General features: G+C 32.9%; 1 protein-coding gene across 1 annotated transcript in view; it reads right to left on the minus strand.

Annotated features, from left to right (window-relative positions):
- The window catches only part of HFM1 (helicase for meiosis 1), a 125,809-nt gene that overhangs the window by 88,340 nt on the left and 22,107 nt on the right, over positions 1 to 15,362 (minus strand). The window contains exons 6-14 of the mRNA XM_007468524.1: positions 9,549 to 9,619; positions 8,954 to 9,086; positions 8,162 to 8,313; positions 7,503 to 7,580; positions 7,125 to 7,283; positions 4,718 to 4,918; positions 4,546 to 4,634; positions 253 to 296; positions 44 to 145 (exon numbers count right to left, since the gene is read on the minus strand). Coding sequence (XP_007468586.1) covers positions 44 to 145; positions 253 to 296; positions 4,546 to 4,634; positions 4,718 to 4,918; positions 7,125 to 7,283; positions 7,503 to 7,580; positions 8,162 to 8,313; positions 8,954 to 9,086; positions 9,549 to 9,619 — 1,029 coding nt within the window. The remainder of the gene's footprint in view (positions 1 to 43; positions 146 to 252; positions 297 to 4,545; positions 4,635 to 4,717; positions 4,919 to 7,124; positions 7,284 to 7,502; positions 7,581 to 8,161; positions 8,314 to 8,953; positions 9,087 to 9,548; positions 9,620 to 15,362) is intronic.

The following is a 15,362-nucleotide window of genomic DNA, read 5'->3' on the forward strand; positions in this document are numbered from 1 at the left end:
TCCAAAAGATCTTATAATATTCACAAGAATACGTTTTACTTACAAAGAACTGGTAGATCTCCAACAGTAAAAGCTCCTTCAACTACTTTTCTATCTGACAGCTCCATACCAGCATGATGATAAGCAACACCATGTATTAAGATATCTATAAAAGAAATATATCATCTGTTATGTACTGTTGATATTTCATCAGTAATTGGCTCTTTTTATCTATAGCTGAAAATACTATTCAAAAATTATCTCTAAACCTACCTCTGAGTTTTGAATCTCTTATGGAATATGCACACTTATGTAACCTATTTTAAAAAACACAAAATTATTTAGTTATTCCCATTAACATAAAAACTCTTAGTGTATTAGTTAATTATTTTGAGGATTACAGATATCAAAATATTTTCACAACATCATTTTTTGAAAACCATCTTTAAGAAGCAGAGAATATCTAACTTTCATACTGAGAAGTCCCTAATTTTATAACTAAGAAAAAAAAAACCCTAAATAATCCAATTTTAAAAAGGGCAGAGGACCTGAATAGACATCTTTTTCAAAGATGACATCCAAATGGACAGCAGAACAAGAAAAGGTGCTCAACATCACAAATCATCAGGGAAATGGAAATCAAAACCACGAGATATACCCTCACACCTGTCAGAATGGCTATTATCAAAAAGACAACAAATAAGTGTTGGTGAGGATGTGGAGAAAAAGGGAATCCTCATGCACTACTGGTGGGAATATAAATTAATGCAGCCACTATGGAAAACAATATGGAGATTCCACAAAAATTTTAAAATAGAACTACCATATGATCCAGCAATTTCACTTTGAGGTATTTATCCAACAAAAACAAAACCACCAATTCAAAAAGACATATACACCCCTATGTTCATTGCAGCATTATTTACAATAGCCATGATATGGAAGCAACCTAAGTGTCTAACAATAGATGAATGGATAAAGAAGATGTGGTACTTGTGTGTGTGTGTGTGTGTGTGTGTGTGTGTGTGTGTGTGTGTAAAATATTACTCAGCCATAAAAAAGAATGAAATCTTGCCATTTGTGACAACTGGATGAACCTACAGGGTATTATGCTAAATGAAATAAGTCAGACAGAGAAAGAAAAATAAGTGAAATAATTCAGACAGAGAAAGACAAATACCACATGATTTCACTCGTGTGGAATCTAAAAAACAAAACAAATGAACAAACATAAAATAAAAACAGAGTCACAGATACAGAAAACAAACAGATGGTTGCCAGAGGGGAGAGAGGTAGGTGGAGGAAAGAAATGGGTGAGGGAGATTAAAAGGTAAAAACTTCCAGTTATGAAATAAATGAGTCATGGGTACAAAATGTAGAGTGTGGGAATATGGTCAATAATTATGTAATATCTTGCATAGTGACAGACTGTAACTAGACTTATCATGGTGATCATTTTGAAATGTATGGAAATACTAAATCACTGTGTTGTGTAATAGGAACTAACACAGTGTTGAAGGTCAATTATACTTCAAAAATGAACAAATTCGTGGAAAAAGAGATCAGATTTGTGGTTACCAGAAGCGAGGGGTTGGGAGGGTGGGGAGGGGCAACTGGATGAAGGAGTCAAAAGGCACAAACTTCCAGTTATGAGATAAATAGGTACTAGGGATATAATGTACAACATGATGAATATAATTAACACTGCTGCATGTTACATATAAACGTTGTTAAAAGAGTAAATCCTAACAGTTCTCATCACAAGTGAAAAACATTTCTATTTCTTTAATTTTGTATCTATATGTATGGATGATGAATATGCACTAAACTTATTGTGGTAATCATTTCATGCTATATGTAAGTCAAATCTTTATTCTGTACACCCTAAACTTATACAGTGCTATATGTCAATTATATCTCAAAAAAACTGGGGAAAATAGGGAAATAAATAATTATAAATAAAATCACACACAAAAAAAAAAAAGAGAGAGAGAAAAATACCCCCAAAGGCTCAGGAAACATTTTCACTATGAGAATACTACCAATTAACTTCCTGAAGTTAACTAAAATTTTTTAAAAAATAGAAATATTTTTTAAGTTAAATGCATGATACAACAGAAAAATTATTTTTAAAAAAGCTAAAGAGACCAGAGTACACAAAAAGTTGGGCATGTTAGACAATTTTAGAAACCTTAGTAACAGAATCTGGGGTTTATAGGCAAAAAGAAATCTTGTGGGAGCTGCTAGAATGTGACTGGTTACATTGACATAAGCAGCAGTCTCTTCCCCTAGTCTATAGCAACTCAAAATGGCATTCCACTCCTTTTCACTTATGCTTTTCTCAGGGAATGAAGTAAAAGCCGAACATACAAATGAGAATCTATTCAACTGTTTATTGTTCCTGAGTAACAGACTGACCGCGATATATGATAAATATTCTCTAGAGTATAAAACAAAGAAGTAGGTAGAAAGAAATCTATGTTATTGTTATCTTGATAGCATTAATTTCACATTTTCCCTTTCTGTCTACCTCTTAGACCTCATGTACTTTTTTGGCTACAAGCTCTATTTCGGTTTCTCTTTCTCTGGCTCTCTACTGTATCTTATTGTTTAATCATGCTTTGCTCATGTTTGTAACAAAAGCTGCACCATAGAGAGTTTTTATCTTAGGGCAGTAACTAAGGAGATCAAGTTAAATCCTTAAAGCAGAAGTAAAATTATGAAAATAGTATATACAGCATGGGTAGGTGGCTGCATATGTAATTCTTTAATGCACTAAATGACTAGAGATCCACCCTTTTAGTGGATAGAAAGTCAAATGTCAGAAAGCTAAAGTGGTATCCTCTAGGTTTGGTACACATCTTTGGTTGAAAAGTAACCAGAGGTGTAGCCACAGGGTAGACTGTAATTGGAAAGCTGATCTGATCCAAAGTGAAGAAAAGTACATCCCCCACCGTAGAAAATTAGTCAGAAAAATCAGTATCTCCTCGTATCCACATGTAATGATCTAATCCAATTTTGGTTTGAGGTCTACCACTAAACTTATTTATTTATTTCCAAAAATTGTTATTAATAATAAGCTAATATTAGTAGTAAGCATGTGCTGGCACTCTGCTGAGTCTTGCTAAGATTGAGGGGTAAATAAGATGACCATGAGTCCTTCTTTCCTCAAGATGTTTACAATCTAAGGCATAGAACAGATATTAAATAACAATTAAACAAAAGCATATTTATTATAATTACAGTAAGTTTTATGAAATAAAAATATAGGGTGCCTGTAAAAGCAAATAAAGGGACACTAAGAATCATGGAAAACTTCTTAAGAAACTGATATTAAAGGTGAGACTTGAAGGATGAATAAGAGGTAAAAAACAATTCTGGGCAAAGAAAATATGATTCAGGAAAGCTCTGTGCAGGATAACAGTTTGGTATATTCACAGAACACATTATACAGGGTATTGCAGGAGACATTAAGTATTTAGGATTTTAGCCTAATGACAACAAGAAACTATTAAAGTGTTTTAGGCAGAAAAATGACATGTTTAGATTTGTAATTTTAAACAATCACTCTGCTATGAATATAACAGATTAAAGTGGGATAAGAGTGTGTTTGTGGTCATCAGATAAAAGGCAAGAGATTAATAATTACTTGAATGGGGAAGGTGGCAGTGCTGATGAAGATAAAATGATATATTTGAGATATATTTACAAGTAAGAATAGACAGGACTTGGTAATTGATTGCCTATGGGGAAGAAGGTGAAGGAGATGTTAATGATGGGTTTCTGCATGAGCAACTAGGGAGTTGATAAATAATCAGGATGGGGAACACTGGAGGAGGAACTGATTTGAGAGAAAGAACCAAGGTTCTCTTTTGGACATACTGAGTTTGACATGCCCACAGATATACAATCGGAGATGTCAGGCAGGTGGATGGTAGACCTGGAGCTCAGAAGGGAGGTCTGTGTTGGAGCTGTAAATTTGTAAATTCACAAACATATATAAATATGTGTATACATATATTCTTTGAACCATGTGATAATGAGACTCAAATACCTAGGAGTGTGGCATTAGAAAGAATGAACCTTGGATAGAACCCCTAGAATGTTAACATTTAAGAATCAGGTATTATAAGTGAAAAGGGACTGAGAATGAGTAGAAAGCAAAGTAGCAAGAAACATGGTAGAAATGATCATGGAAACACAGAGTCTGGAATTTTTAAATTAGGTGGGAGTGGTCAATTGTGTTAGAAGCTCCTGAGAGATCAATTAACAAGATCAGCTTTAGTAAAAGATTACAACAGATACTGGATTGAAAGTGAGTAAAAAATTGAAGACAGCAATATGAATAATCTTTCAAATCTGGCTATGAAATAAAGAAGACAGGATCACAGTTGCATCAAGATTCATTGCCTTAATCATCCAACTTACTTTTATCCTTATTTTACAGATGAGGAAACTGAGCCTTAGAGAGGTCAAGTAACTTGAAAAGGTCAACCCAGTTTTCTCATCTCATCTAGGTTATCCCTAAAAGTCTTTCTACCTCCAAGAAAAAAATTTAAAATATACCTCTGTTTCTGTTCCACAGTCATAATAAATTTCGCATCTTTCACAAGAACAGAAGCAGCCTGTTGCACACCTTTCCTTGTTGCACAAAACTAAAAATGAATGAATAATTTTTGTATTAATCATATTAAAAACTGAACATTACACTAAAAAATAAGCAACCAACAAACCATACCACAAGCGTGGGTTTCTGATCAGAGTACGTTTGTATAACACTGGCAACTTTGTAGTTGAGGGTTAAATCAAATTTAAATTCGGTTTGGTTATTACTGCAGGGAAATCCAAGGACCACTTTCTCAAGTTTCACTGGTCTATGTCTCTCATCCATTTTCAGACATACAGCAGATCTTTCACCATCTGAAAGCCATTCTGCAATCTTTAAATGACAGAAACATACACATTAACTTTTTTTCTAGTAAAGTTTTATGGCTAAAAAGCCCAATTATAGTTCACTTTAAAGTCAAGTTTAAAAATATTTGGTCAAGTAGTCTTTTTCAACATTACATATTCTAGTGACACTGTTCTATTGATATATTGGTAAATATTTTCAATAACAGTGGTTCAAGATTGTACCCACTTTAACATGGTAAACTTCCAATTAATTATTATTATTTTGTTTTATTTTCCTCCTAAGAGTCTAAAGTAAAATTAAAATTAATTCTCAACAGAGAATTAATTTCTCACTAGCACTGTAACTTCTTTGCTATTTTTCAGAACGATGCCCAGATATGGCTGACACTTCTTTTGTGTTATCCTAAATATTAGCTGAAGAGTAGCAAAGTAATGATTGGCTTAGACGGGCAAAGGCTGACAACTTTTTAAAACAAAGAACAAATAAACACTGAGAGATGGCAGTGCCAAAAGCACATTTCAGACTCAATGCTAGAGTCCTTAGTTAATTTCTGGAGCTGTGGAGAGCCATCCTTAACTTCACATAGCCTGGTTAGTAATCAGGCTTCCGTGCCCTGCTATGAAACTGATTGTTTCTTTGACAGGAAGATAAATTAATGAGTTTTTAATGGCACAGGAAGGAAATAGTAAAACATTTTCAAGGCTCTCATGGGTAGGGATGAGAACAAGAATTTACAGTTTGAGCAGAGCAGAAGGCAAAGGTTGAAGGCCTTAACTCAGGGGAAAACTGAGGTAGAGGACTTGTAGAAAGAGACAGAGAATTAGCATTCACAGAAGTAGTGATTATGACAAAGAGGAAGAGAGTTTCAAGAATTACAGAGTATTGATATTTTGTAACTGCTTACAAATAAATAAGAAAAGTTTAGTATCCCAATGTGAAAAAAGGGTTAAGTCTATGACCTTGCAGGTTGCAAAAAAAGAACTTAAAATAGTTGACAAATATATTAAAAATATTTACTTCAGTAGTAATCAATGCAGTACAAAATATTAAAATAAGCTACCATTTCAAATAACAAATTTGAGAACTATTTAAAAGTAATAATAATAATAATTTCATTATTATACTATCCAGCATTAGAATACAGAGAAATGGCTGATAGTAGAGGTATAAATGAATATAACATTTATTGAAAGCACTGTGTTCTTAGAGTTTTATATACCCTTTGACTCAGTTATTCTACTTTAGCAGACCATCCTAAGGAAATAATTGTGATGTTTTCTTAGATATAATTTCAACACGATTTATAATAGAAAAAACTGGAAACAATCTTGTACCATTAAGGTATTAAATAAATTACAATAAAACCACAAAAAATTGTATTAAAGAAGAGTAGTTAATAACATGGAAACATTTGTAGCTAACATGCAAGTCATAAAAGTGTATGTATATTATGATTCCATCAATACATCTAGAAGGACAAATGCTGGGGTTTTTTAAATTTACACATACTTTAAAATTTTCTCTATTATTCTTGAATATAAACAAAACAAGTAGTCATTTTAAGAACAAAAAGGATTAACTGTGCTAAACTAAAGATAAAGGCAAAATTTTACATTGGATTAGAGAATACTGTACAACAGCTTTTATGGAAACAATTTCTAAGAATTAGCTGGGGGAAAAGTCATATTACAGTAGGCTGAGAAGTAAATAGGAGTAAGAAAGCAGAGTGAAATTGTACTACTTTTCAAGTTTGCCCAAAAACTGAAGAAGAAAATTAGGACATGTGTTTGTTACAGAAAGTATAATACTGTACAATTATTTCTTTACATGTTCATGTACCCTATTAACCATGAGATCCTCTTCAAGAGCAGGGTCTATGTGTTTTCACTTTTGCATCTATCATTAGTGCTTACCACAATTCCAGGCACATAGAATTGGGGGTAACATAACACCTCATATTATGAAGTGTCTAAAACCCATGCAAGTATGACTTTTAGATACTATTAAACAATAGACTTGCACCAAACATATTTTAAGCCCAATCAACCAAATTTTATGGCCTTAATGCTGTCATACCTATGAGATCTAACCATAACTTTCCATGATATAACTTTCCTATTAAATTGGTTAGGTGATTTACAGAAAAAAAAAAAGAAAACCTCACTTTTCTCTAAGATTAAATATTTCACTAAGTCATAAAAAAATCTGATAGACTAAAATTCTAACTTACATCTTCAGCATTTGGAATTGTTGCAGATACAGCTACAAATCTCATTGGAATAATACTGCTGGTATTTTCTACAGCATGAGATAAAAACTGCACAGTTTTCATTCTGCTGACTACAACTTCAAGAGTTGGTCCACGATTTTCATCTTTTACAACGTGTATCTGAGAAAAAAATTAAGACTCATTAGCTATAAAAATAAAAATCTATCTAGTCAATTAAAATGTAAAACAATATTAAACACTCTTCCTTAAGAAAATAAGCATTTTCCACTTGAAGGGATAAAGCAAACATAGAGTTTGGTTGAAAATGTCTTGTTTCTTTATATCCATTCAAATCATCTCTTCATGTTTATCTCTGAAAGTGAATAACGTGTTCACTACCTCATCAATGAGAAACAATCGAACCAGTTGGACCCAAGAGTTGTCTCTCCATTTTCTAGTCATGCTATCCCATTTTTCCTAGAGAAAAAATGCAAGTGGTTTAACATGATAAGTAATTATAATAAGTATTATTAAGATGTTGGTAAAAATTTTAACATGACTTGTTACAAACGATGGACAATATTTTAGTTGATGTCTTAAAAGTATCCCAAAAGATACTTAAAGATTTTTTAAATTTTAAAGCATTTTGATAATCATGTGTTTAAAAAATTGAACCCCCATTTATTTTTTAAGTTTAATCAAAAATATTCAAAAGTAGAGTCTAATTACCCTTTCTAATCTCTACCAAGGTCCTCCTGCTACAATATGTAATATTTGGATAAAGAATACAAGTAATAAGTATGATAACAAATCATCCACAATAACAAACTGCCTATTCATATCTTTTGCCTGTTTACTCCATTTGGTTGTTTGTCTTTTACTTAATTGATTTGTTAGTATTCCTTATGTACCCTGAATACTAGTACGTATTGTTTGTTTGCTTCACATTGTAAATATAATCTTCTACTTTGTATTTTCTTTTAACTTTTTTCCACGGTGAAGAGAAAGAGATATTTGCTAATAAACCAAGGAAATAATAAAATATAAGCAACACCTACTGGAGTTGTCATAATAATATGGGCTTGCTGAATCTCAAATAGGTCATCCATTACTGTATCTCCAGTGAGTTCTTTACAGTTCAATCCTATTGGTCCAAATTTTTCTTTCCAATCATCAAAACGCTGACTACACAGGGCTTTTATTGGTGCCACTACAACAATATAAGATATTTATTTTAAATATCAGTGCAACTGAAAAATTATTTTCACAAATAGTTAATAAAGTTAGCACACATCTAGGTGTTGCCTAGTATTTATAAATTAAAAGTTAACAATATAAATATATTATTTAGAACTATAAAAGTAATCACCAAACAGAACTAAAAATAGAAAAAGAAGTGATTGCTCGGGAGATTGTAACTAAGAATGAAGAAAGGTAGGGCGGAAATTATCGCCCTTTGTGATCACTCATTTTTTTAACCATGTGTATAAATTATTTTGATGAAAAAAATTTTAACATATACCTAAAAAAAGAGAATGGAGGTTCCTATGGAAATTTCTCAAATTACAAAATGTTTGATTCTATTTGTTCATCTTCCCTGTCCTTTTAAAAATAAACATGTAAAGGCCAAATTCTCAATTCCAATACTATTTTTATTTATAAATCTGAGAAAATGTGTTTTGAATTTAATGTTAACAGATAAGACCAAATGTGACATGTCTTTATTTAAAAAGTATGGAAAACCAAGTAATAATTCTTATGTCTTGAATTTGAACTTATTTCTTACTTTTACCTCAATGGTTTATCATTATTATAATTAATTATCACTCTTTCAATATATAAATACTTACTGTAAACAATTTTAATGTTCGACCATGGCAAAGGTACTTCCATTAACAATCTTGTTATAGCTAGCTCAAACAATACAGTTTTCCCCGAACCAGTTGGAGCACAAATCACAAAATTCCTATCTGTATAAAGAAGCTAAAAAATAAAATTTAATCAACCATAGAATATACAGAAATTTTCAATTCTCAATTTGTTAGAAAATATGCCTTAAGAAGACTCTATGGAATAATAGTTCAAACATCTTTACCTCTAAACTTATTAAAATTATAAGCTGGCTCTAGGTCCATCACCCTCAAAAAATAAAACTATTAATAATTTATCACCTTGTTTGGTCAAAGTAATATGCTAGATAGACCTAGAAGAAAATAATTTCTTTAGCTTCCAGAAAAATTGTTATAAATCTAATAAATATAAACAACCCACCTATGAAAATTACATGCATTCATTTAACAAACATTTTTTGAGCTCTTATAATGTACCAGTCACTGAGTGTAGCACTGAAGACATAAAGATGAATGTGATCTAGTCTCTGCCCTTAGAGAGCACACAATCTAGTAAGAAAAGGCAGATAAGTAAATAATTAAACAAAATACTTACATCATCAAAGGCTTTGGACTGTATATAGTTGAAATATGGGAATTCTTTGAAAATACTTCTAAATTTTGCTGCTAAGAATAACATTAAGGAGTTAAATATCTCAGAATTTTAAAAATCGGTTACTCTTAACTTAAAAATTAAGTTAATATTGACTTCGACAATATTTAATGATGATGCTTAATACTTGCTATTTTATCATAAGAAAGGAATTAACAGATATAGAGGGAAGGACCGAGATGGCAACATAGGAGGCTCCTGAACTTCCATCCTCCCATGGATCCACTGAACAAACAGCTACACGTGGAGCAATTCCCTCTGAGAAAAATCCCCAAACTAGCTGAATGATTCCTTTACAACAGATGAATGAGAAAATACCTACATCAAAATGGGTGGGAAAGACTGAGAAACTCTTGCCATAAATCCCACTCCTGGCACATCACCATACAATTGGGAAGAAACCCCCAACTCCCAGATGCTCCCTGAGGAGCAGAGGGTTTGGACCACACATCTAGTGCCCCAATTTTTAAGGCTCCTGCCTGAGGGATGGGCTCTCAGAACACCCAGTTCTAGAAGCCGAAAGGGCTCGCATTTACAAGCAAAGAAAATAAGCATCTTTTAAATGGGCACAGGAACATCCCACTACCCCTGCAGATATACATCCAGGCTCAGTGCAGAAGCGGCAGGCAAAAATGCCCATCTTCAGTTTCTCCCTGAAAGGAATTTTACTGCATACTTTCTCAGCTGCTGCCTGAGGTTCTGGCTTCTAATCAACCTGCATCTAGGTGCTGACTGACTGCAATCCTCCCCTTTGGGACACTGATGGATCTTTGCACACCCTTAACTTCTGTGAGCCACTAAGAACAAAGGCAGAGGCTTGGATAATCACAAAGGTTTGACAGGTAACTAGGAGCCCAGGCCAGGTTGACTGACAAGGTTCATCTCTTATACCAGACCAGTCTCTCAAGACTGGGGAGGTACCTGTTTTGTCTAACGTTCAGAGACCAAGACAGAAAGTCAAGAAAAAGAAGAAACAGGGGAATATGTTTTAAAAATAAATAAATAAATAAACCTCCATTAAACAGAATTTAATGAAACAGAAACAAGTGATTTACCTGATAGTTCAAAATAACACATAAAGATGCCCATCAAGGTCAGGAAAGCAATGCATGAGCAAAATGAGAATTCCAACAAAGTCATATAAAATATTAAAAAGTACCAAACAGAAATCATAGAGCTAATGAATAGAATAACTGAACTGAAAATTTCAATAGAAGGTTTCAACAGAAGACAGATCAACTGAAAGAAAGGATCAGTGAACTTGAAGACAGGGCAGTGGAATTAATGCAATCACAGGAGCAAAAGGAAAAAAAAAAGAGTGAGAAAGAGTGAAATCAGCTTAAGGAACTTATGGGACACCATCAAGTGGACGAATATACACATTATAAGGGTTCCAGAAGAAAAAGAGATAAAGGGGAATAAAGCTTATTTAAAGAAATAATGGCTGAAAACTATCCTAGCCTGGGGAAAGAAACAGACATCCAGATCCAAAAATCCCAGAAATTACTAAAGAAGGTGAATCTCAAGAGACCCACACTGAAACTCACAGTAATTAAATTTCCAGAAGTTAAAGACAAAGAGAGAACCTTAAAAGCAGCAAGAGAAATGCAACTTGCTACATACAAAGGAATGCCCATAAGATTGAGTGAATATTTCAGCAAAAACCTTGTAGACCAGATTGTGGAATGATATATTCTGGGTGCTGAAAGAAAAAACTGCCAACCAAGAATATTTTACCTGGCAAAGCTGTCCTTCAGAATTGAAGGAAAAATAAAGAGTTTTCTAGACAAACAAAAACTGAAGGTGTTCATCACTAGACCAGCTTTACAAGAAATGCTAAAGGAAGTTCTTTCAAGATGAAATGAAAGGATGCTAATTAGTAACAGGAAAACATATAAAGGTACAAAACTCACTGATAAAGGTTGATACATAATTGCATTCAGGATACTCTAATATTGTAATGGTGGTAGTTAATCACTTATAACTGTAGTATAAATGTTAAAAGACAAAAATACTGTATCTATAATAATTTATTAATGGAGACACAATATTAAAAGATATAAATTATGACATTAAAAACATAAAATGTGAGAAAGTGAATGTAAAATTGTAGAGCTTTTGTACGCATTCAGTTAGTTTTATCAGCTCAAAAGAGACTGTTAAAACTGCAAGATTGTTTTATGCGAGTCTCAAGGTAACTACAAAGCAAAACTCTACAGTTGATACACAAAGATAAATAGAAAAGAGTAAGAACATACCGCTACAGAAAATCATCAAATCACAAAGGAAAAGAGCAAGAGGAGAAGAAAGGAGCAACAGAACTACAAAACATCAGAAAACAATAAAATAACAGTAAGTCCAACCTATCAATAAATACTTTAAATGTAAATGGACTAAATTTTCTAATCAAAAGTCATAAAGTGGCTGAATGGATTTAAAAAAACAGGACTAAATTATTTGCTGCCTATAAGAGACTCATTTCAGCTTTAAAGACCCACAAAGAAAGTAAAGGGATGGAAAAAGATGTTCTATACAAGTGGAAATCAGCAGAAAGTAGAGGCAGCTCTACTTACATCAGACAAAATAGACTTGAAGCCAAAAACTGTAATAAGAGACAAAGAGGTCATTATAATTATATAATCCTCCATTGGGAGGATACAGCAACTGTAAATACTTATGCACCCAACATTGGAACACCTAAATATATAAAACAAATATTAACAGATCTGAACATAGAAATAGACAGCAATACAAGAATAGCAGGGGGCTTCAAGACCCCACTTTCAATAATGGATAGATCATCCAGAAAGAAAACCAATAAGGAAACATCAGACTTAAACTATACCTTACACCAGATGGCTCTAACAGATATACACAGAGCATCCCCTTCAGCAGCAACAGAATACACATTCTTCTTAAGTGCACATGGAACATTCTCCAGGAAATATCATATGTTAGGGCACAAAAAAAGTCTTAAGTTTTAAAAGAAGACTGAAATCATATCAAGCACCTTTTCCAACCACAATAGCATGAAACTAAAAATCAATTAAAAGAAGAAAACTGGAAAATTCACAAATATATGGAGATTAAACAACATGCTCCTGAACAACTATTAGGGTCAAAGAAGAAATCAAAAGGGAAATCAAAAACATACCTTGAGACAAATGAAAATGGAAACACAACATACCAAAACTTTTGGGATGCAATAAAAAGCTGTTTTAAGAGGGAAGTTTATAGTAATAAGTACAAAAATGAAGAAAAAAGAAATATCACAAATAAACAACCTAACTTTACACCTCAAGGGATGGGAAAGGGGGAACAAAATAAGTCCACAGTTAGCAGAAGGAAAAAATAACAAAGACTGGAGCAGAAGTAAATAAGAGACCAGAAAAACAATAGAAAACATCAATGAAACAATGAGCTGGGTCTTTTTGAAAAGATTAACAAAATTGACAAAACTATAGCTAAGATAACTAAGAAAAAAAGTAGGGATGATTCAAATAAATAAAATCAGAAATGAAAGAGGAGAAAACACAACTGATAAGACAGAAATACTAAGGATCATAAGAGACTACTATGAACAATTATATGCCAAAAAGTAGATAATCTAGAAGAAAAGGAAAATTCCTAGAAACGAGAACCTATCAAGGCTGAATCATGAAGAATAGAAAATCTGAACAGATCAATTACTAGTAAGGAGACTGAATCAGTAATCAAAAATTTCCCAACAAAGTCCAGGACCAGATGGCTTTACTGGTGAATTTACCAAATATTTTAAAAGAATTAATACCAATCCTTCTCAAACTCTTCCAAAACCTAAAAGAGAAGGGAATGCTTCTAAACTCATTTTATGAGGCCAGCATTCCACTGATACCAAAGCCAGATAAGAACACCATAAGAAAAGAAAATTACAGGACAATATCCCTAATAAACATAGATGCAAAAACTTCAACAAAATTTTATGAAACTGAATTCAACAGTACATTAAAAGGATCATACCCCATGATCAAATGGAATTTATTCCTGGGATATAGGATGGTTCAACATCCACAAATCAATCAACATAATATACTGCTTTAACAAAGCAAAGAATAAATATCATATCATCTCAATAGATGAGGAAAAAGCATATGACAAAATACAGCATCTTTTCATGATAAAAACTCTCAAGAAACTGGGTACAGAAGGAATACACTTCAACATAATAAAGGCTGTATATAACAAGCTCACAGCTAACATTCATACCCAATTATGAAAAGCTGAGTTTTTCCTCTGAGGTCAGGAACAAGACAAGGATGTCCATTCTTGCCACTTTTATTTAGCATAGTATTAGATATCCTAGACACGGCAATCAGACAAAAAAAAAAAAAAAAAAAAAAAAGAAAAGGAATCCAAATTGAAAATGAAGAAGTATAACTGTTTCTATTTGCAGGCGACAAGAAACTATATATAGAAAAACCAAGACTCCACACACACAGACCAAAACAAAACAAAACAAAACAAATAAACAAATTAAAAAAACTGTTACAACTAATAAACAAATTTAGTTAAGTTTCAGAATACAAAATCTATATACAAAAATCAGTTGTATTTCTATACAGTAAAAATGAAATATCAGAAAGAATAATGAAGCAAATAATCTCATTAACAACACCATCAAAAAGAATAAATACTGAGGAATAAATTTAACCAAGGATGTAAAAGATCTGTAAACTGAAAACTATAAGACACTGATGAAAGAAATTGAAGACACAAATTAATGGAAAGATATTTCATATTCATGGATTCAAAGGATTAATATTGCTGAATGTCCACACTACCCTAAATGATCTACAAATTCAATGCAATCACTATCCAAACTCCAAATGCATCTTCACAGAAATAGAAAAAACAATCCTAAAAATCATATGAAACCACACACACACACAAAAAACATAAAACAGCTAAAGAAATCCTAAGAAAGAAGAACAAAGCTGGATGTAACACATTTCTTGATTTCAAACTATATTACAAAGCTATGGTAATCAAAGCAGTATGGTACTGACACTAAAAACAGACACATAGATCAATGGAGCAAAATATCCAGCCCAGAAATAAAGCCATGCGTATATGGTCAATTAATTTTCAACAAAGGAGTCAAGAATTGGGAAAGCATAATCATTTAAATAAATGGTGATGGGAAAACTGTATATCCACATGTAAAAGAATGAAACTGGACCCCCATCTCACACCATACACAAAAATAAACTCAAAATGGATTAAAGACTTAAACATAAGACTTGAAATCATAAAAGTCCTAGAGGAAAACAAAGAGGAAATGCTTCTTGACACTGGTCTTAGCAATGATGTTTTGGATCTGAAACCAAAAGCGAAGGCAACAAATGCAAAAATAAACAAGTGCGACTACGTCAAACTAAAAAGCTTTTGCACTGCAGAAGAAACCATCAACAAAATGAAAAGGCAACCTATGGAATGGGAGAAAATATTTGCAAACCAAACATCCAGGGCTTCCCTGGTGGTGCAGTGGTTGAGAGTCCACCTGCCGATGCAGGGGACACAGGTTCGTGCCCCGGTCCGGGAAGATCCCACATGCCACAGAGCGGCTAGGCCCGTGAGCCATGGCCGCTGAGCCTGCGCATCCGGAGCCTGTGCTCCGCAACGGGAGAGGCCACTACAGTGAGAGGCCCGCGTACTGCAAAAAAATAAATAAATAAATAAAAATAAAAATAGGCAAAGGACTTGAATAGACATTTTCCC

This window comes from Lipotes vexillifer, unplaced genomic scaffold (assembly GCF_000442215.2).
Source record: "Lipotes vexillifer unplaced genomic scaffold, Lipotes_vexillifer_v1.1 scaffold490, whole genome shotgun sequence".
Classification (NCBI taxonomy): domain Eukaryota; kingdom Metazoa; phylum Chordata; class Mammalia; order Artiodactyla; family Lipotidae; genus Lipotes; species Lipotes vexillifer.